Below are 24,001 nucleotides of genomic sequence, written 5' to 3' on the forward strand. Positions count from 1 at the left end.
CATATTGCACCACACTCACTGACACACTTCACCCAAACCCATTGCACCACACTCACTGACACACATCACCCAAACACATTACACCACACTCACTGACACACTTCACCCAAACACATTGCACCACACTCACTGACACACTTCACCAAACACATTGCACCACACTCACTGACACACTTCACCCAAACACATTGCACCACACTCACTGACACACATCACCCAAACACATTGCACCACACTCACTGACGGACTTCATCCAAACACATTGCACCACACTCACTGACACACATCACCCAAACACATTGCACCACAGTCACTGACACACTTCACCCAAACACATTGCACCACACTCACTGACACACATCACCCAAACACATTGCACCACACTCACTGACACACACATCACCCAAACATATTGCACCACACTCACTGACACGCTTCACCCAAACACATTGCACCACACTCACTGACACACTTCACCCAAACACATTGCACCACACTCACTGACACACATCACCCAAACACACTGCACCACACTCACTGACACACTTCACCCAAACACATTGCACCACACTCACTGACACACTTCACCCAAACACATTGCACCACACTCACTGACACACTTCACCCAAACACATTGCACCACACTCACTGACACACTTCACCCAAACACATTGCACCGCACTGACTGACACACATCACCCAAACACATTGCACCACACTCACTGACACACTTCACCCAAACACATTGCACCACACTCACTGACACACTTCACCCAAACACATTGCACCACACTCACTGACACACTTCACCCAAACACATTGCACCACTCACTGACACACTTCACCCAAACACATTGCACCACACTCACTGACACACTTCACCCAAACACATTGCACCACACTCACTGACACACTTCACCCAAACACACTGCACCACACTCACTGACACACTTCACCCAAACACATTGCACCACACTCACTGACACACTTCACCCAAACACACTGCACCACACTCACTGACACACTTCACCCAAACACATTGCACCACACTCACTGACACACTTCACCCAAACACATTGCACCACACTCACTGACACACTTCACCCAAACACATTGCACCACACTCACTGACACACTTCAGCCAAACACATTGCACCACACTCACTGACACACTTCACCCAAACACATTGCACCACACTCACTGACACACTTCACCCAAACACATTGCACCACACTCACTGACACACCTCACCCAAACACATTGCACCACACTCACTGACACACTTCACCCAAACACATTGCACCACACTCACTGACACACTTCACCCAAACACATTGCACCACACTCACTGACACACTTCACCCAAACACATTGCACCACACTCACTGACACACTTCACCCAAACACATTGCACCACACTCACTGACGCACTTCACCCAAACACATTGCAGCACACTCACTGACACACTTCACCCAAACACCTTGCACCACACTCACTGACACACTTCACCCAAACACATTGCACCACACTCACTGACACACTTCACCCAAACACATTGCACCACACTCACTGACACACACTTCACCCAAACACATTGCACCACACTCACTGACGCACTTCACCCAAACACATTGCACCACACTCACTGACACACTTCACCCAAACACACTGCACCACACTCACTGACACACTTCACCCAAACACATTGCACCACACTCACTGACACACTTCACCCAAACACACTGCACCACACTCACTGACACACTTCACCCAAACACACTGCACCACACTCACTGACACACTTCACCCAAACACATTGCACCACACTCACCGACACACTCCACCCAAACACATTGCACCACACTCACTGACACACTTCACCTAAACACATTGCACCGCACTCACTGACACACTTCACCCAAACACATTGCACCACACTCACCGACACACTTCACCCAAACACATTGCACCACACTCACTGACACACTTCACCCAAACCCATTGCACCACACTCACTGACACACTTCACCCAAACACATTGCACCACACTCACTGACACACTTCACCCAAACACATTGCACCACACTCACTGACACACTTCTCTTTCTCTTGCAGGCCAAGGCTGCACATAACCGTAGTGAGCATCGGCAGACGGGAGGCGGCCAGGTTGACAGCCAGCTTGAGGAGAGAGTGCTGGACATCATTGGGCGGCAGATCATAGAGGCCTTGGCAACTGGCGAGGTTGAAGCCCTTGGGGGCAACAACGGTATGCTCATTCCTAATCCTTCTCACATCCCACTTCCCCCTCAACCCACAATCTCTTCTCACTTTCAAGCTGCTGATGCTGTGTGCATGCATATCTTGCTTCCCTGCCGCCTCCCCTCACCATAACCCGACTCTTGTGCCTTTCTACTGTCAGATAATCAACAACAAGCACCGGAGTAGCCTGTCCCCGAGGCGATGCAGGGGATCGAGGGGGGAGAAGGAGACACAGCGTCACTCCATCTGACGCTAGCAGACACCAGCTCAGTAACTGGCACTGCGTGCACTTTAGAGGTTAGTGTAGAAGTGGGATCTGCACTTGGTGAGGCAATGGGCATGAGTGGGCTATATAGCAAGGCCAGGGGGAAAGGGTGGCTCGGGGGCCAGCTCCCTGGATGGTGAGTTTGTGCGCGAGTTCTGTTGCATAAGACTCAGATAAGGACCCTGATGGGGCGGCCTTCAGAAGAAGGGTGATGGGCATGCACACGGAGATGATAGGTGCAATGTCAAGCCTGCCAGCGCGCCATTTGGCAATGTCAAGGGGCATGAATTTGACTGCCTCCAACATTGCTCGGGGCTCTGCGCAAAAGTTGGAGCCCATCATTTCCAAGCTGGGAGTGATGGAAGACTGCCAAAGTAACTGTGCTGACCCAGACATGGTGCTGGGTGTGATGGGCGCTGTCATGGCTGCCATTGCAGCACAGGCAGAAGCGACCCACCATCTTGGTGCAGCGGAAGCGCAGACCGCTCTCATGAAGTCTCAGCTTGATGCCACAAAAGCTCAGACCGCTGCCATCGTCACTGGGTTTACCGCTGTCGGCCGGGGCTTGCAGAGTGTTACAGCAGGCCAGCAATCCGTGCTCCAACAGATTGCTAGGAATGCTGAGGTGCTGCCCTGGGGGAGTGGCAGTGGGTCAGTGGTGCAGGACCCTGCTGTCCTCCCTCAGGATGACAGCATTCCAGCTCCCATCACTGCCACTTCGCCATTGCCCTTGCCGCTGGCTGTCAGCCAGCCAGCCCAGACTGCTGCCGCCCGTGCCGAGGTGGTGCAGCCTGCAGCCGGGCCTTCTAGGGTCACAGCTGATTGAGGTCGTCCTGCAAGGCCATCTGAAGCCTCCCCCACTGAAAGTCAGCAGGCTTCCACCAGCCATGCTGCAGCTACTGGGGAAGCACTTCATAGGAGCACTGGATCAAGAAAGGGCACCCGAACGACAGGCACTAAGGGATTGCACGAGGGTGATTAGTTCATATCACTAGTGTAAATATGTGTGAATTGTTTATTGATGAATTTATTAATTTTGTTTGGAATCTTTTGTGGTGGCTCTCATTTCAGCTTTGTGCCCAGGGGGACGGTGTGATGTTCCCTGACAGAGGGATGGTAAGATGGGGAAGTGGTGAGCAACGGGGATCTGGGGTTTCATGCATTGGAATCGGAGTCTGATGAGGCGCTCACGGACAGCCCGTTCGGAAGGGGGATTGGCTGCCTGCCTCCTCCCTCCTCGTCCTCTTTCTCTTGATCCTCTTCCTCTTCCTCCTCCACGTCCACCTCCTCCTCCCTCTCTCCCTCGTCCTCCTCCTGAGACAGTCCTGCCATTCCTGCTGATGGCTAAATTGTGAAGCATTCAGCAGACCACCACGAAATGGGGCACCCTTGTGGACGCATGGCTTTCATTATATGAGTGCTGGGCACGAGTGTTGGGGTTGCGGAGGGGAGTGATGAGTCAGGTGCAGAGCGGATAGCCCCTGTCTCTCTCTCTCTCTCTCTCTCTCTCTCTCTCTCTCTCTCGAGTTTGCTGTGGTGGCTGGAAGATTGCTGGAACACCAGACTGGCGCAGGATGAATGCATCAGGACTGCTGCCAGGATAGCGGGCATTGCTCATCAGGAATTGTCGGGCATGGTCACACATCAACTGCACATTAAGTGAGCAGTAGCCTTTGCGGTTTCAGGGGATCTCAGGATTGTTATATGGCGCCCACAAAGCCACGTGTGTGCAGTCGATGACGCCCTGCACCACGGGAAAGCCCGCTATCCTGGCAAAGCTACATGCACATTCCTCCTGCTTCTCTCTGCTCAGAGAGAAGACACTGTAGTCCCTTCTCCTGGTGTAGAGAGCCTCAATGACCTCCTGGATGCAGCAATGGATGGCGAACTGCGAGACGTTAGCTATGTCTCCTATTGCAGACTGAAAGGATCTGATGGTGAAAAAATTGAGGGCCAAGATTGATTTGACACTCCCAGCCACCAGCTCCTTAAGATCAACCAGCAAGGACATTTGCAGTGTCCCCCACTGAAGGTCAGCAGCCTTCAACCAGCCATGCTGCAGCCACTGGGGTAGCACTGCATGACATCAGTAGGATAGGCAAAGGCACACACAAGACAGTCACTAAGGGAATGCATAAGGGTGATGAGTTGACTTCTTGATGTCATATTGGATGGATAGACATATAAAGTTGGATTGGAAAGTTTGCTTTGTGGTGACTTTTATTTCAGCATTGTGGCCAAGAGGACGCTGTGATGGTCAGTAACAGAGGGAAGGTAAGGTGTGGGACTAATGTTGAAAGGGGAATTGGGGTTGTGGTCACTGTGACTGCAGGCGGATGATTCCATCCCAGATATCCCGGCTGCAAAGGGGCTGTCCGGGATGCATCCTTCCATCTGCTTCCTCCTCTTCTGCGTCTTCCTCTTCCCTCTGCAAGTGGATTCTGTAAATGTGAAATGACAGCATAAAATGCTGGAAATACTCAGCTGGTCAGGCAGCATCTCGACCTGAGACATGAACTCTGTTTTTCTGTTGCGTGACCTGCTGAGAATTTGCAGCTTGTTCTGTCTGCTCAGAGACCTTCCTTTACCATCCGAGCCCTTGCAAGTGTCCAGCAGAACTCCCTACACACTTAAAAAAACGTTTCACATCTATTGCAAGAAGCCACCACTTCAACTGGCAAACACAAATTTTTCCCCCTCTGGGTTTCTCCAAGATGGCTCCTAAGCCTCCCGGGTGTGCAACCAATAAATAGCATGGGCAGCATTGGCTGCACACCTGGATCAGCTCAATGAGGTCTCAATACCAATTTCACGTGGGCCCTGGCGCATGCAGCGTGCACCCAGCCGCTTGCACACCCACTTTCAGGCACAGTCGAATTTCTAGGCCCGTATTCCATATGAGGCCTAACCAAGGTCTTGTACAAGGACGAAACAGTATGTTACGTTTCATATAAAATAGTCCTGTGAATGCAGCCTGGTACCCTAGCGTTTGATGCACTAAATGACCTACACTGTCAAAAGGTAATGGTACTTTCTTTGCATGTGACAGGAAAGGGCTCTTTAGCCGAGTACATCTAGAATGGTCCTGCACAACTTTAACACATCTACAGAGTTTGTGTGGTACCGAAGGACAGGCAGGCAGTGGGTTCGGGATTGTACGGCGTTCGCACTCCCCTGCTGCAGTTCCTGTTGGGGTGAGTGAGCGAGCGTGCACCAGCCAGCTGCTGACACCTGGAGACTTCAATATCTGAACATCTGCAACATCTGCTGAAACGTGCAGCGGAAAAAGTCAGATACAATTTAGAAATGTCAAATGGAATTGTGGAATTACATTTTAATTTTACCCACAGATTGCAAGCATTAGTCCCACATATGCTACAATTATCTCTGTTTTAGATCAGTTCATTATGAATCTAGTTACAGGTAACTTCCTTTCATAATTGGATCTGCCTTATGTCAGAATTCTATCTTAGAAACATAGAAAAATAGGAGCAGGAGTGGGCCATTCGGCCCTTCGAGCCTGCTCCGCCATTCAATATGATCATGGCTGATCCTCTATCTCAATACCATATTCCCGCTCTCTCCCCATACCCCTTGATGCCTTTTGTGTCTAGAAATCCATCTATCTCCTTCTTAAATATATTCAGTGACTTGGCCTCCACAGCCTTCTGTGGTAGAGAATTCCACAGGTTCACCACCCTCTGAGTGAAGAAATTTCTCCTCATCTCAGTCCTAAATGTCCTACCCCATATCCTGAGACTGTGACCCCTCGTTCTAGACCCCCCAGCCAGGGGAAACATCCTCCCTGCATCCAGTCTGTCTAGCCCTGTCAGAATTTTACACTAATATATTATCTTGCGATTTATTTTTCCATAGATGCATTTGAAAAATAGTGGCCTTTTTAAAGCTATTATATTCCACATCATCATCTTTTTTTGACTTGTTCATAAAGACTTATTGGTTAAGATCATGAACCTGGCAAAATTGCATGAGTTTATGACTGTTAAGTATGTGTATTGTATTGAACAATTAACACAAAGACTTAAACGTATAACTCAAACAGGTCTTTACTGGTTGGAGGTAGGGACTATACATAGGTCTTTACTTCATGCCCACAGGCGGGAACTGAGGGGGATCAGTACCCACAGTACTATTTATACCCCTATGGCCAGGAGTGGTACTGCGTATCACTACGCCCAACAAGTAGTGCAGTCCTGTCCATAGGTTCAAAGTAGCACACATATTACATACACAACATTCCTCCCTTCCTAGCTTTACAGTCATCTCCCCATTTAACATAACGTAATAACATATATACATATATAACTTCAGGTTTACATAACAGAATAACATAGATACATAGATAACTTCATGTCAAAACAGATCACAGATTCAGTCTCTGCGGAAAACAGTTCACAGATTCAATCTCTGTGGTGTAGTCGGTTCACGTTGCTGGAGTGACTCATTCAATAGTCCTTCCATGGATTTAACAGTTTGAACTTCCGAACTGAATTGGCTCCGTTCGGAGGGACCACGTGTGTGATCTGGTAGAGGTGATAATGGTTCAGATGGGTCATCTTCTGTTTTTACTTTTCCTTTTCTGCTTCTTGGAGACTCTCTGGGCTCCATTGTCAGCTGCCACAGCTGCCAGCTGCATGCGCAGTTCCTCCTTCTCTCCCTCCTGTTTCCGTCGTAGAGCCAGCTTCTCCCGATGTTCCGTAGACTTTTGGTGCTCCTCCATGATTTCTGTACTTTGGGAGTCGAAGTTACAAGCTGGGCAGGACAGGACATCGTAATATTCGGTGTCGTCCTGAGCTAGACCAGTGAGAGGGTCGTCTATTTCCTCCATACCCAGCTGGACGTTAGCCAGCTCTTGTTCCAAATCCAGACATCTTTCCTGAAGAGACTTCTTCATGTGTACCTCTGCATCCAGCTTTTTCTGGGCTTTCAGCAAGGCGTTTACTAGTGACCTCATTTGTGATTTTAATACTTCAACTTCCTTTGGAGATTGATTGATCGGACTATGCAATCCCTCTACCGGAGCAGCTGTTTCAGCGGTCTGTTGTTCTACGTTGACGTGAGTCAGCGTACTTTTGGCATCCAAGGGCTGCTCTGTTGCAGTCATCTCAGTCTGTGTTGCCACCTCAGCTCTTCCAATAACCTTTGAGAGCTCCGAACCCCTTTCGTTTGAATATTGAAGTTCATGTTCAAGTTTTTCCCATTTCAGAGTCCTGTCCTTCAGCATATGCAGGAGTTGGCTGACCGTTAACTCCTCTGACATCAGACGTTTTGTGTGCTCCTGCTCCATTTTCTCCATCAGCTGCTTCTGTTGTCTTTCCAGATTCTCCAACTCTATATCAAAGAACTCTTTCGTTGCATTCAACTCTTGCTCAAAACGGCGAAGCATTTGTTCTAATTGCTGTTGTAGTTTGAAATGGAGTTGAGTTCGAGCCCGGTGTCCCTCAGAAATGGGCACATCAGTAGACTTGCCAGACTCAGAATCCACAGTTAAACTATGTTGTTGTTGCTCAGTGGAATTCTGTGCTGAAACTTTGTCTTTTGCACCTGAGTTGGGCTTACCATCATCCGTTCCAGAGTCTGGGCCGACTATCTTCACCGAGTTCTCACTCGTTATTGTTTGTAGGAAATGCCAGTCCATATTCATTTTCCTAATCCACTCCCGTCCTAGTAGTGGAGAACCTCCTTCAGATATCACATATAAGTCCATTATTTGACTGTCTTCGCCCTTGTGGACCACTGCAACCTCTATTTTCCCGATGGGGTACACTCTTTGCCCCGTGTATGTTTTCAATATAATCCCCGTATCCTGTAGGGGAATATGTTGGAATAACTTTCCGTAATCTTTCTTATTTATGACTGTCAATGCCGATCCAGTGTCCAATTCCAGTTTTACTTGGACTCCTTCTATCTGAAGAGTGACCCAAATTGTCTGGAGGTCTGCACCCTTACCAGCGTTGAGTACTCTTAAGCTAGCCAGTTCATTACAGCTTAAGCTAGCCAGTTCATTACTGCTAGCGTCTGAATCGGACTCCTGTTCGGTCACCTTGTGTACCTTTGCGTATTTTCCTTGCGGTGACTTCTTGTTGCTGGTCTTCTTCCCTGACCTGCATACTCTAGCTATATGTCCAAGCCTACCACAAGTTCTACATTCTTGGTTTTTAAACCAACACTGGTTCTGATCATGCGTTGTCTTTCCACAACGATAACATTTGCCAGAACTCACACCCAATTTGTGTGCACTGAGCTCCGGTGACCGTAGCTGCATTACTGCCGTGCCTCTCGCTGCGGCTTCGTGTGCTGCTGCCATAGTGACCGCCTTCTCAAGCGTCAGCTCATTCTCCTCGAGCAGTCGCTTTTGTGTATCCTGTTTAAATAACCCACACACAAATTTGTCTCGAAGTGCCTCTGTCAGTCCCGTTCCAAACTGGCAATATTTCGCTAATTTACGCAATTCCAGCAAATAATCAGCATTGCTTTCATGCTGTAGCTGCCTTCTGTCGTAAAATTTAAATCGTTCCGCTAGCATCAGCGGCGTGGGGTTTAGATGATCTTTCAGGACAGTAACAATCTCATCGAACGTCTTATCCGCCGGTTCATCTGGTGATAACAGGTGTTTCAATTGCCCGTATGTCTTCGCACCCATTAAATTTAATAATGTTAGTGCTTTATCAGCCTCACGAATTTTATTGGCCTTACAATAATTTTTAACTCGTTCAACATATATGGCCCAATCTTCGATGTCACTATCAAAGTTGCTAATATTCCCGTGTTTAGGCATTGTAGTACTTTATCAGATTTGCAATTTCTCAGATTTTTTTTTTACTGTTATCCAAGATGGCGGCTTCCCGCTCTTGCCGTCGTCCTCCGCCCACAAAATGGCGGTTTTCCCGCTTCTGCCTTCTTCCCCAGCGGTTTTCCCGCGAAAAATGGCGGCTTTCCCGCGCTTCTCGCTCTCCCCGCCCACTTCAATGGCGGTTTTCCCGCGCTTCTCGTCGCTGACTTTCAGCCCGACTGCGGCTCTTATCTCCTGTGCGATCGCTGGTGCGCCACCCGCCCGAAACGGTTCTCAGCCCTTATCACCGGTGCGATCGCTGGCCCGCTAAGCGCCTCCCGCTTGAAGCGGCCCCCGGCCTCTGGCTCACCCGCTCGGCGGCTCTTGCTCGCTCCCTCCCGGGCTCTGGCTTACCCGCTCGCGCCCTCCCGGGCTCTGGCTTACCCACGAGGTTATGGAGGCTTCAGGGTCCTAATGCCTGTCGCTTCCAGTCGCTGGAAGCTGTCAGGATTTCTGCTGCCCTTCAGTTTTCAGTGGGGTGTTGAGGATTGGAACCTCTCTTCAACGTCCTGTCTTTGGACGAAGCCGCTGTGGAATAACTGCCGCAGGGTTCGAACCGACTCGTCGCCAGTGTTAAGTATGTGTGTTGTATTGAACAATTAACACAAAAACTTAAACGTATAACTCAAACAGGTCTTTACTGGTTGGAGGTAGGGACTATACATAGGTCTTTACTTCATGCCCACAGGCGGGAACTGAGGGGGATCAGTACCCACAGTACTATTTATACCCCTATGGCCAGGAGTGGTACTGCGTATCACTACGCCCAACAAGTAGTGCAGTCCTGTCCATAGATTCAAAGTAGCACACATATTACATACACAACAATGACCACACATGTGCACTGTTTGTGTGCCCAGGACTGCAACCCCCTAATGCTTGTGTTTCAGGCAGTGTCCTCGGCCCAACCATCTTCAGCTGCTTCATCAATGACCTTCCCTCCAATATAAGGTCAGAAATTGGGATGTTCGCTGATGACTGCACAGTGTTCAGTGCCATTCACAACTCCTCAGATAATGAAGCAGTCCATGCCCGCATGCAATAAGACCTGGACGATGTTCAGGCTTGGGCTGATAAGTGGCAGGTAACATTCGCACCGCAGAAGTGCCAGGCAGTGACTATCTCCAACAAGCGAGAGTCTAACCACTGCCCCTTGACATTCAACGGCATTACCATTGTCGAATCCCCCACCAACAACATCCTGGGAGTCAGCATTGACCAGAAACTTAACTGGACCAGCCACATAAATACTGTGGCAACAAGAGCAGGTCAGAGGCTGGGTATTCTGCGGCGAGTGTCTCATCTCCTGACTCCCCAAAGCCTTTCCACCATCTACAAGACACAAGTAAGGAGTGTAATGGAATACTCTCCACTTGCCTGGATGAGTGCAGCTCCAACAACACTCAAGAAGCTCGACACCATCCAGGACAAAGCAGCCCACTTGATTGGCACCCCATCCACCACCTTAAACATTCACCCCCTCCACCACCGGCGCACCGTGGCTGCAGTGTGTACCATCTACAAGACGCACTGCAGCAACTTGCCAAGGCTTCTTTGGCAGCACCTCCCAAACCCGCGACTTCTTCCACCTAGAAAGACAAGGACAGCAGGCGCATGGGATCACCGCCACCTCCAAGTACCCCTCCAAGTCACACATCATCCTGACTTAGAAGTATATCGCTGATCCTTCATCGTCACTGGGTCAAAATCCTGGAACTCCCTCCCTAACAGCACTGTGGGAGCACCTTCACCACACGGACTGCAGCGGTTCAAGAAGGCGGCTCACCACCACCTTCTCAAGGGCAACTAGGGATGGGCGATAAATGCCGGCCTTGCCAGCGATGCCCTGATCCCATAAACAAATTAAAAATAAAGTCTGCTGGGCTTACAGCCGTATGTACACAAGCTGCCAGAGTCACAAGGCGTTAGATAACAAAGCAAACAGTGATTCAGCATTTACTGTACAAGCTACTATTTTCTAGCAAAACAATAACAACGTAACATCTAGCCTACTTCTGCCATTGCATAATTTAAAAGCATGACTCCTAGTCCTCCACAATCCATCTAATTGAAATAATTTGTCACCATGAACACAATCTAGGCCCTTCATTATTTTAGCGCCTTCAATCAAATTGCCCGAGTCTACGCTTCTCTGTATAAACTCAGCTTTTTAACCCTATCTGGAGAGCTGATGTGCTTTAAACTGGGGATCAATTTTACCAGCTCGCTGATGAGTTTAATAAGTTTTTCCTTCAACGTTTAAAGGCGACGTCCCTTTGCATGTTACTTCTGCCTCCTGCATCCTCACGCAAGAGGTGGGCATGCAAATAAATGCAGCACTTTCCAGGAGGTAGTACGTCACCCACTAACTTTGCAATTGAAATGAGCTCCCGAGAAACGCGAGCAGGAAGAAGAGATATAAACAGGTGTCAGGGACAAGGATAGAAACACATTGGTGCAGGGCACGGCAACCCCCTGTATGTTCCCCTGACCTAACAATCAACACAATACCAATGTAATGACTTGCCCTGGATTTCTTGGACATGATCCACAGCCACGGTTGAACAGGTCCAACAGACTTTAATAAACTCATTATCACCTCCTTTTTCTTTGCACCATCCTCATTATTACCACATTTTGCCTTGCATCATCATCACTTTTGTCATTTTACCACTCTTGCCCTCTGTCTTATCACAGACCTCTGTCTTTTCTTCTTCTCCTGCTCTGTTTACCCTGGCTCTGTACTTGCTTAAAATCTGTTCCTCTCTAGCATCTTCCAGTTTTGATAAAAGATTAGCGGCTTGAAATGTTAACTCTGTTTCTCCCTCCATCGATGCTGCCTTACCTGCTGAATGTTTCCAACATTTTCTGCTTTTATTTTTAATTAAGTCCATGGGGGAAAAATTCAGTATCGCCCTGTTTGGGCCGTGCGCAAAGTTTAGCGCCTGGCGCTAATTATTGCCTCCAATGGCAAACTTGGCTTTTATCGCCCCTGGAGGTGATTGGAGCGCTATATCGGGCGCTTCACACCTGTCTTAAGGCGCAAATGCCGAGGAGCGAGGCGCTACCTCAGAGCACTGGTGAAGCTCATGTGATGTCAGTCAGCAATGGAACACAGACACACTGGCGCCGGCCAGTTCTTAAAGGGGTGGGTCGATCTTGCTCCCCATCCACACCCGGCTCATTGCAGCCTTGAATCTCAGCCTGGAGAGACCTGTACATCAAATCTACTGGAAAGAACAATGGAGAGACCCAGGGAAAGAGCTCAGAGTGCAGCCCCCACAGTCTCTTCTAAATCGATACAAGGAAGGGCAAATCAAAATGAACCTGCAAAGTGCTGCTCAGTACCCAAAACTCCTTCACACAGCGTTGAATCTCTCCAGAAGACTCTCTCTCTCTCTCAGAATGTGCGGTGCAAAAATGGCACCAACAAAAAAAGGCAGGAAGCGGTTGCCTTTAAATAGCGCTCCCCCAGTCTCTTCCTGACTGCAAAACGCTCCCCTCAACCTGTCGTTGCTAGTGGCAGACGGTAAGGCAAGGGGCGCCGCTCAATATGCGGTCCGGGGCGCTACCGGGGCGTTGCGCACTCGACTGACATCACGATCTGCCGGCGCAGGAGATCGTGGCGGTAGTGTTTAGTGCCGCTGCAAAATGTTAATTTTGCGAATGGCGCAAACATCGCCGCGCCCGGGCGCTAGTTGCTTTGCGCCCCATTAGCGCCCTCTTAAGGCACTAACGGGAGGTGCAACTAACTGAATTTTTCCCCCCATGTCTGGTATCTTGTAAAATACTTTGTTTTTGAATCTCCAAACATTTGAGTACTGTTTCATCCAGATAGCTTTGGATCGGTCGAATTTCTATCTAATTACCTAGTAACCTAATGCATACCTTCATCTTGGGTTTCCCTTCCCTTCATTTTTGCCTGCCACTCTCTGCCTTGGCAAATGTTGCAAAATGATGGAGCTGCCCTCTGAGGCTGTCCAAAGGCTTTCTTTTCATGAATGCACATGAATCACAAAATGTTAGCATGCAGGTACAGCAAGTAATCTGGAAGGCAAATGGAATGTTGGCCTTTATTGCAAAGGGAATGGAGTATAAAAGTTGGGAAGTCCTGTTACAACTGTACAGGGCGTTGGTGAGACCACACCTGGAGTACTGCGTACAGTTTTGGTCTCCTTATTTAAGGAAGGATATACTTGCATTGGAGGCAGTTCAGAGAAGGTTCACGAGGTTGATTCCGGAGATGAAGGGGTCGTCTTATGAAGAAAGGTTGAGCAGGTTGGGCCTATACTCATTGGAGTTTAGAAGAATGAGAGGTGATCTTATTGAAACATATAAGATTCTGAAGGGGCTCGACAGGGTAGATGCTGAGAGGATGTTTCCCCTCGTGGGGGAATCTAGAACTCAGGGACATAATTTCAGAATAAGGGGGCACCCATTTAAATTGGAAATGAGGAGGAATTTCTTCTTTGAGGGTCGTGAACCTTTGGAATTCTCTTCCCCAGAGAGCTGTGGAGGCTGGGTCATTGAATATATTTAAGGTGGAGATAGACAGATTTTTGAATGATAAGGGAGTCGAGGGTTACGGGGAGCGGGCAGGGAAGTGGAGTTGAGGCCAAGATCAGATCAGCCATGATCTTATTGAATGGCGGAGCAGGCTCGAGGGGCCAAATGACCCACGCCTGCTCCTACGTCTTATGTTCTTATGTTCTTATATGTTCATTGCCTTAGTGTTGCACCTCCATTTCAATTTCCCCCATCCCTTTAAATTTCATAGCTAAACAATCTTCCACCCCCTATCCTGAACCCGGGCCACCTCCCAAGGCCCCACACCACAGCAGGTAGATTATTGGAAAACCATGGCTACATTTGCTCACAGTTTTCCTTCCACTAATGTCAAGAGCCCTAAAGTTCAGTGAGCTGCGCTCCTAGCAGTAATGCCAGAACTGAGCCGGCCAGTGCCCACCGACACCAACCCTGCCACAATTTGCAGTGTCAGTCGGTCAGCGCCTCAATTGCACTGGTCCAGCAAACATCGCGTGCATGACCAGGGACGTATCCTGGGTACCTGCTTGCCACATGTTGCCAGAATCACTGGCACCAGGCTGACATCTGGCGAGGAGGATGGCGATGTTCCCCAGAACTTGGTGCTGCCTGCTGATTAGCATTAAGGTGACAATTAGCCCAGCGCTAAACGCGCTGAATGTCCAGCAAGGACCCTGGGGGAGGGCCTGGAGGTCAGGACCAGGATCGGGGAGAGGTTGGAGAGGGTCAGGAGGTCAGAGTCGGGAGTGAGGTCGGAGACGATAAGGGCAAGTCCTTACCTTTATTTAATTCAGAGTTGTTTAGCGTTTGTTTTCCCGGAGGCAGTCAGCACTGGCGCTGGCTGTCTCAGACGCAAGCCAAATTTGGAAGAGGTAGCAAAAGCAGGTGTTAGGCCCTTTATTTGGATATGAAATTTGGCACCTGAGCGGCGGCTGTTAAGGCAGGTTTTGTGCAGGTTTCCGGCGGAAGCGAGGCCGTTCGTTCCACGAAATCTGCTTTAACAGCCATCACTAAGGCGCCAAATTTCAGGTCTCTGGTTTCTGGTTTAACGTCCAGGCAAGTTCAAATTATGGTAATCAGCAATTAGGACCAAAATTGCGTGTTAAATCCAGACTTTCAAACAGGCGTGTCTTATTAGCACTGCTCCCATTTAGCGCCTGTTTTCATCCTTTGGCCAAACGAACCATCTACACCTCTATATAAAGCCAAGGATCCCGTCTGCTTTCTCAACAGCCACATCAACTTGTCAAGCCGCCTTCAAATATTTGTATATGTGAACCCCCAGGTCTCTCTGTTCCTACATCCCATTTTAAATTGTACCATTGTTTATATTGCCGCTCCTCATTCTTCCATTCCAAAATGCATAATTCACACTTCCCTGCATTAAATTGCATCTGCCATGTGTCTGCCCATTTCGCCAGTCTGTCTATGTCCTCCTGAAGTCTGTTACTGTCCTCCTCACTGTTTCACTTATGAGCTGAGGATGCAGAAACTCCCAGAGACTGGCTTGTAAGGGCTGGGCAGGATTTCCCAACTAAGGCATATCCAAGATCCCCCACTTTTTCCAGGCATTTTCCCCACAATACTTGGCCCCAGTGCACCCGTGATTTTCCAGTAAGTTGCCCGCTCTGTCTGAGGCTGATGGTGCAGGACCTCAGAAAGCACCCCCCACAATTTCTAACCATTTGGGTGTAAACTGCACCCGTATCAGAAAACTGACACTTTTTTTTATTATTCATTGAATGTGTGCGTCACGTTTGTCGCTGCCGCTCGGTCTCTCTGCGCCACTCGCTTTCTCCTTCTCCCTCAGCATTTATTGCCCATCCTTAATTGCCCTTCTTGAACCGCTGCAGTCTCACGTAGGCCAGACCGGGTAAGGATGGCAGGTGTCCTTCCCTAAAGGACATTAGTGAACCCGACGGGTTTTTACAGCCAGTTTCCTGGTCACCATTACTGACACTATTAACTGAATTTAAATTCCCTGGCTGCCATGGAGGGTTTATGAACTCATTAGTCTTGGCCTCTGGATTACTGGTCCAGTAACATAATCACGATTTCACCGTACTTGACAACTGTCAAGATGGTTATTGTACATCACCAATTGGAATTGCTTTCGACGATGCTAACATTTATTTCAAATGGAAATTCTTACCAGGAGTCAGTTTTTAATGCAGGTTTATTATTGTGTCCTTATATAATGACCTCGCCTCACTCCTCTTTCCTGTTGCTTCCTGGGTTTAGTGTTTTGCATAATTAACAAACCACACTCACCTTGTTGACGCTATTTTAAAAAAAAGTGGTGGCAGCACGACACACAAACCATTCAGAAATACCCAGCTTACAGGCAATTCATCCATCTACCGCTCCCCCACACACCCTGGACACCAGTGAAAGAGCTGTTTAAGGGAGAGGAGTGAAAGCAGGTAATTTGATCCCTTCGCACTCTACTGCCCGTTTGACCCTGGCGAACCAGGAAGTCAGTGGACGAGGAACCCTAAAGAGAGGGATAGGCAAACCACATTCACAGCTATGAAAGAGCAGTGGAAGGCACTAAGAAGATTAGCAACTGTAAGGAGTAATGACATGTCCCCAAAATTGAAACGGTTATATGAGAGGAATCATAAAAAAGTGTTAAAATCTGTGATTAAGTAATATAAGCAAATGTATACAAAAGCAAAATGCTGCAGATGCTGGAAATCTGAAATAAAAACTGAAAATGCTGGAAATACTCAGCAGGTCAGGCAGCATCTGTAGAGAGAGAGAAACAGAGTTAACGTTTCAGGGCGACGACCCTTCGTCAGAACTGGAAAAAGTTGGAGATGGATCAGGTTTTTAAGCAAGTGTAGGGGCAGGGAAAGGGGGCAGGGGAGGAAAGAACAAAAGAGACGGTTTGTGATAGGGTGGAAGGCAGGAGAGATCTCCTACACTTGCTTAAAAACCTGTTCCATCTCAAACTTTTTCCAGTTCTGACGAAGGGTCATCGACCTGAAACGTTAACTCTGTTTCTCTCTCCACAGATGCTGCCTGACCTGCTGAGTGTTTCCAGCATTTTCTGTTTTTATTTTAAGTAAACGTATTGATCAGAACATTAAAAATAATTTGATTCTCCGTCGTGACTGTGAGATTTTCTTTTCAATGTTCAATGTTGTCGATCTTGTGACTAATACATACACTTACCTAAACAGCGATTGTTGGCAGCCATTCTTGGAGAACCATCTTCATCAAAACTCTGGATCTGAGACATAAAGGGAACATTACTCCATTTAATTTATGTCTTTTTTTATCTTGACTTCTCGATTGCTACGTGTTTAGTGTGTTTACAACACTTGCTAAGACAATTGATAAATAATTGAACACTGTAAGGAACAGTACTGAAACAATGTACAATGTTTCTTCACTGCAGTACTGAGGCGATGACGCAGAGCAAGCTAAGATGCTGCTGTTTTCTCTGGGGAGTAATCTCCTCCAGACCCTATCTGATGAATGTAAAAAGGGGCAGAAAGATTATGAGGATTTGAGGAACGAGATATTGGAGGCCATGGGACTCAATGACGGTAGTCCGTTCGCCCGGGTGGAAAAAACGGTACAGCTCCCAGGGGAGTCCCCGCAGGCGTTCGCAGACAGGCTGTAGCCAGTCTACCGGAGCGCATGCCCGGGAATGCCAGCGGGGACATTACTGAACCAAGTCCAATTGACCCACTGGCTCCGTTGTCTAATGACAAACTGCCTGCCCCAAATCCGAGCCCAGGCTGCGGCCTGGTTTGACCCCAGTAGCCCCCAGACCACCGAGGAAACGGTGATCCGCCAGCTCACCATAGCATTTAAAAATATGAGGGGTATCGAGACGCCCCAACCCAAGGGAAAAGTCCATGAGGTTAAACCTGGGGGCCAGAATAAGAAAGAGTGGCACCAGGAGGGGAACCGTCCCTCCCAGACTAAGTTAAACTGTTACGGGTGCGAGAAGGACGGCCACTGGCGCAAGGATTGTAAGAATCTCTGGAAGGAGAATAAGGGAAAGAATTCATCAGCCCCAGCCCATAAGGCAGAGCCAGGTATCCTTCCCGCTGCGATCGAGCCACTCTTGGAGTCGATACGATCTCTCTTCCTGACCAGCCAGGGGAAAATAGCAGCCACCACCGGTGTGGTGGTTCCCTCGGCCCCCTTTGACGCCCCACAATGACTGGAACCCGCGCAGCCTGTCTACCTGTGTGCTCTCCGGTATGACGGATGGAAGAGACCGCTCGTGCAGATGGAAGTAGAGAAGGTTAAAGGGACTTATCTGCTGGATACGGGAGCATCATGCACCGTGATCCATGCAGCTAACCCCACCACCTCACCTGTGTCTAGTGGGGTTCCATACGTTCTATCGGGGTTCACCGGTAAGGAACAGGTGGGAGCATTCTCCAAGCCGCTCTCAATCCGCCTGGGCACGCTCCGGACTAATTGGACGTGCATCCTGGCGAAGTGGGAAGCGGAGGGAGGAAAGGGGATCCTAGGGGCCGATTTCATCGTGGGCCACGGGATCCTTGTGGATCTCCGCAATCATTGCCTTTGGGGAGCCAATACGGGTAAAGAGGGAGGTGTAGTAGTCATCCCGAGCAAGGAAGGGAAGGGGACCCTGTGTACTGTGAAGCCGAAAGAAGGTTACAACCTCGGGCTCATGGTCGACGGTGTCCTGAGGGAATTTCAGGCATTCGTGCAGGCTAACCGAGCTGCGTTTGCCACGCACCAGCACAACTGCGGGAGGGTCACCGGGTTTGAGGTCAGAGTAGACGGGGACCCCATGGCCCGGCCCCAGAAGCAATATGACTTCCCCAGAGAAGCAGAGCCCGACATGGAGGCAGCCATGTCCTCTTTAGTACAGCAGGGAGTGTTGAGGCCCATAGCCACCCATGTTAACTCTCCGCTTTGGCCGGTTAGAAAACCGGACAATTCATGGAGCGCCACGGTGGACTATCGGGTGCTCAACAGCAACATCCCCGCGTGCGCCCCCACAGTGGCAGCAATGGCCGACCTCATCGGAAATATTCCAGCATCCGCAGCCACGTTCACGGTGCTGGATATTTCAAATGGGTTTTGGTCCATCCCCTTGAGGAGGGAGGACCAGTATAAGTTTGCCTTTACTTTTAAGGGGCAACAGTATACTTGGAACTGCTTGCCACAAGGCTTCCATAACAGCCCCAGCATCTTCCACCAGTGTATGGGGGATAGCTTAAAGGAATTTAGTCAGCCCACCCAGTTGGTGCAGTATGTGGATGACCTGCTCTTGTTTACCGACTCAGTCGGGGAGCATGGCCCGCTACTCGCCGAACTGCTGGAGCGGCTACAGAATAAGGGGTTCAAAGTCAACCCCAAAAAGGCACAGATCGGCCAGCGGGAAGTTAAATTCCTGGGCCTAACCGTCCACGCAGGGGAGAGAGCCATAGACAAGGCGAGGAGGGAAGCGGTCCAAGAGTTGCCGGTCCCCAACACAGTGAGAGGTGTGAGGTCATTCCTAGGGTTAACGGGGTACTGTAGGGACTTCATTGAAGGCTATGCAGCCACAGCAGCCCCTTTGCTCTGACTCCTACATAAAGGAGTGGAGTGGTCTTGGGATGAGGGTTGCCAGGCAGCATTTGTCAAGCTCAAGGGAGACTTGCAGACCGCACCAGCCCCAGGAGCCATAGATGGGGGAAAAGAGTTCTTCTTGGCGGTAGTGGCCAGTGGGATAGTCTCAGTGCTGTGCTGCACCAGGAGCGGCACGGCAGGCTAAGGCCCGTGGCCTACTCCTCCAGAGTACTCACTGATGTGGAGAGGAGCTACTCAATTTGCGAACGGCACCTTTTGGCCACGTATTGGGCTGTGAAAAGATCCTCGATCTTCACGGGCACCTCGCCCATCACCCTCCTCACACACCACACACCCACCCAGATGCTTCTGGACGGGAGGATTAAAGATGGGACAGTCAGCAGTGCACGCATTGCACGCTGGACCCTCCTCCTCTCGCAGATGGATCTGAGGGTGAGGGGCCTTTGCGAGCCGAAGCTCGCGGCCAATATGGTATATCCTGGAACAGCCCATCGGTGTTCCATAGATGGGGTATGGGAGGTGAACGTAGGTTTACGGGCCGGGATACATCCCTCAGGCTGCGAAATCTATGTAGACGGTTCCAGCATGGTATCTGCTGACGAACGACTCACGGGTTGTGGAGTTTATGACCCAACGGCAAACATTGCCCTGGCGATCAAGCTCCCCAACACCATGAGCGCCCAACAGGCTGAACTGTCCACGGTGATGTACGTGGTTACCCACCCTGAAATCTTCCCCACCCCATACACGATTTGCTCAGACAGCATATTCACTTGCAACTCGTGTACGGAATACCTGGCCATCTGGTCCCGTCGCGGGTATACCTCCGCCGACGGGAGGCCCTTAAAAGTAAAGCCCCTGCTGGAGAAAATCCTGGCAGCTGTGAGGGAGGAAGGCGAGGTGTTCATCCACAAAGTGAAGGCCCATTCCTCCACAGAACCCTGCAGCCAGGGTAACCAGCAAGTCGACATGCTGGCCAAGGAGGGTGCACACGCAGGCACTTTCTGGGACCCGTATGAGTCCGGGCCCGTGGCGGTAGTTAGAGGCAGGGATGGGACCCAAGGGAGCTTAGGAGTAGCGTTAGCCCCGGACCTTAAAACGGTCCAAGCCCAGGACCCTGTCCTGAAAGTCGTCATTAGCGCAGTAGTGGAGGGCAGGAAGGTAGAAGGCCCTTACGGCGCAGCGGCCCTCTCCATAAGGGAAGGCATGCTGTTCAAAGAAGAACAGTGGGTAGTACCCCAGCAACACCGGAGGGAGTTCCTTCAACTGGCCCATGAGGGGCCGGGAGCGGGACACCCCGGGTCTGAGACCACCTGGCAATGGGTGGAACAGGCGGGATGGTGGCCAGGACGCCGGGAAGACGTCCGTGAGTTCTGTGCTAGCTGTCTTGTGTGCGCTGCAAACAACCCCGACCCCCACAGAAGGAAGGTGCCCATGGGACACATTAGGAGGGTAGAGGGACCATGGCAGTCGATCCAGATCGACTACATCGGGCCACTGCCCACCGCCCAGGGAGGCTACAAATACTGCCTCGTCCTGGTAGACGTGTTTTCCAAGTGGGTGGAAGCCTTCCCCTGCAAAACGGCCACAGCATTGGGGACTGCAAGGATCTTGGTGCGAGAGGTGTTCTCGCGGTGGGGACCACCCCAGTTTGCGGAGTCCGACCAGGGAAGCCACTTCACTGGCCAAGTCATGCAGAACACCCTTATGCTGCTCAGCATCAAGGGGAAGTGGCACGTAGCCCACAATCCACAGTCCTCAGGGATTGTGGAGCGCATGAACCGCACCGTTAAAGAAAAGTTGAGGAAGGAGACAGTGAGCTCACCCCAAAAATGGGCGGAGGTCCTGCCTCTAGTCCTCATGGGGATCCGGGCCAGCCAGTCCAAGGGTACAGGGTATTCCCCACACAAACTCATGACCGGTAGGGTTATGAGGACCCCCACCCATGTCCTAGCCCCAGTTCTTACTGAAGGGCAGCTTCGGGAGATAAATCGGGATAAATTCGCCCGAACACTCCTCGAGCGCCTGAAACAGATTTATGAACAGGCAGCAAGTAGCATGGGGAAGCAGCATCGGAATAACCGGTTGCTGCTCGAGCCTAGCAAGAGTCACCAGTGGGAGATAGGGGACCAAGTGATGGTTAGGAACTACGCCCGAGTGGGGAGTTTAGAGCCACTGTACATGGGACCCTATAGCATAGTCGATAAAGCCAGCCCCATGGTTTACGCAGTAAAAATGCCCCGGCGCACAAAATGGTTCCATGTGAATCAATGTAAGTTGTTTAAGCCGGAGGCAGGGAAACAGACAGCTGGGATTCAACCCGAGGTTAGAAATCCTCAGCCCGCAGCGGGTATGCGCACGCAGGCTGCACACGCAGGTGCAGTTGCGTGCATCAAGGGAGAAGTCCCCCAACACTTTGTCCAGACCACTCCCCCTCTCCTATGGGATTCCGAGGAGAAGAGCCCGAATCAGATGGTCCCGAGCCCGAACCAGGTTTTGAGCCTGGAGGGGAAGACCCTCAGCCGCCGGTAGCCAGTGGCGAGGGATTGCCTGTCCCCAGTTCAGGTTTGGGAGGGGAGGGACCCCAGGGAGAAGGCCCCCAGCCAGCGAGGACTGTGACCCGAGCCAAGGGTCTGCTCACCAGGGTAGCCCCACCGGTAGCACTCCCTAGAAGGTCTCCTCGGCCACCCCGGCCTAGAAAAGTATGGTCACCGGCTTTTCAGTTAAAAAGGGCGGCCTCCCGTGTCAGGGAGAAGCCGAAAGACAGAGGTCCCCAGCCAGCAGCCATAAGCTGCGAGGGACCAGAAGTGGAGATCAGTGCAGCAACGCCACAGGGAGCAGCCTGCAGCAGCCCAAACAGGGATTAGGCTGGCCGCCTGGAGACGGGCGGCGGATGTATATAGTTTAGGTAGTATAATTTTAAGTAATGTGTAGAAGGTTAAGTTAGGGTGTTTTAATTTAATTCTATGTAAGGAACCGGTAGTCTATAAGTTTTAAGTATGGAACCGTTTCAGAGTGCTGTCTACGTGAGCCGAGGTCGCGGGACCCGATCACACTTTCCCCGAGCCAGGGAGCCTTCAGGGAACCTGGCTAGATGCTTTTATGTCTTTTTCAGAATTTCAAAATGTGCGGAGGCATAATCCTGCTCGCCCTGTTTGGGCTGAGCCTCACGAGAAGGGGCGACGTCGAGGACCATCATATCTTCGGATGCTCGGGGAAGAGAGCGCCCCTAGCACACGATGGAAGTGGTCTACGGGAGGCAGATGAAATCACCTCGTATGTCCACGAGGGGAGCTGGCCAGGATGGCTGGGGTCCAATTCAACCCAGTATTCCAGCGAGACCGGCTTCACGTATGGGGAGGCCTCCCTCCAGTGCCCGAGGATACGAATCGTCACCCCAAGGATTAGCGTCACCGTGGGCAAAAGAATATGTTTGACGTGTAAAGGGAACGTTCCCCTGGATAGGTGGTGGTGGCTCAGAAAGTTAAGCAAAGGCATGGGGAACCCCAGGGTAGAGTGGGAAAGGTTAGGGAATGACACTTACAGAACCATTACAGGGACCCAGGGAGCGTTAAGTGTGTGCTGGGACAAATGGTGGGAACCGGATCAGGGGATCTACGTCTGTATGTGGGGATCAGAGAAAGTCTGTCCCACAGGCATTTCCATCATTTTCCGCAGCCAGTGGCAAAATAACGGGAGGGGGATGGACTGGGAGTCCCGCCTGGACGCATGCGCGATCCCGTACTCCCCAATCTCGGTTAATGCCACTGAACTAGTGACCCGCCCCCGACGGCCCCTGCCCACGACCCCGACATCACGGACAGTAGCAGAGGGATGCCCCGCCACCACCAAGGGACCAGGGAACGGCTTGGTGCTAGTACCCACAGACCAGGTGCTGTACCAAGGGGTGCATTATGCAGTGGCGTCGGTGATTTTAAACCTCACTGAGGTACGCTTACCCGCGTGGTGTCCCGCAGAGACTGCCAAATTGTATCAAGCCCTATTAACAGACATGTTTTGAAAATTCCGCGTATTTGACTTTTCGGAGGTCAACAAGACCGAATTGTACACTCACCACGAGGTTTGGGACGGGGTTGGGAGGTAAAGAAGGGGTGTTTTTAACTGGTTTTAACACGGGGTCCTCGGTCACCAACAGTTTAGATGACATCGAGCTGCAGACCCAGATTAATGGTAAATATGTCGCCCACTTCGGTTACCCGATTCCCCCTCTCCCAGAGCACCGTACCAAATGATTAAAAGCCATTCTAGTATCACAAAAGCACTTCTACACTTTGGAACAGAAGACTGTACAGATACGGGCCGACATTTTAGATATTACGACCCTGCCCTGGTGGGACTTTTTGAGAGTATAGAGGTCCCCTCCTGGATTCGAATGGCGTCCCACATCTTAGTAGTCTGTCAGCTAGGGATCGTCCTCTACCTGGTTTGTGTCCAGTGTAGGAGAAAGGGTCCCAGGGTAGAATTTAAAGCAAAAAGGTTGTGGAAGGA

The 24,001-nt window shown here is 50.4% G+C and overlaps 1 protein-coding gene across 1 annotated transcript in view; it reads right to left on the minus strand.

The window, feature by feature from the left end:
• The window catches only part of itprid1 (ITPR interacting domain containing 1), a 176,335-nt gene that overhangs the window by 95,382 nt on the left and 56,952 nt on the right, over nt 1-24,001 (minus strand). The window contains exon 9 of the mRNA XM_085993776.1: nt 17,102-17,159. Within this exon, the coding sequence (XP_085849902.1) occupies nt 17,102-17,159 (58 nt within the window). The remainder of the gene's footprint in view (nt 1-17,101; nt 17,160-24,001) is intronic.

This window comes from Somniosus microcephalus, chromosome 7 (assembly GCF_052327205.1).
Source record: "Somniosus microcephalus isolate GS21.2 chromosome 7, FLI_Smic_1.0, whole genome shotgun sequence".
Taxonomy (NCBI): domain Eukaryota; kingdom Metazoa; phylum Chordata; class Chondrichthyes; order Squaliformes; family Somniosidae; genus Somniosus; species Somniosus microcephalus.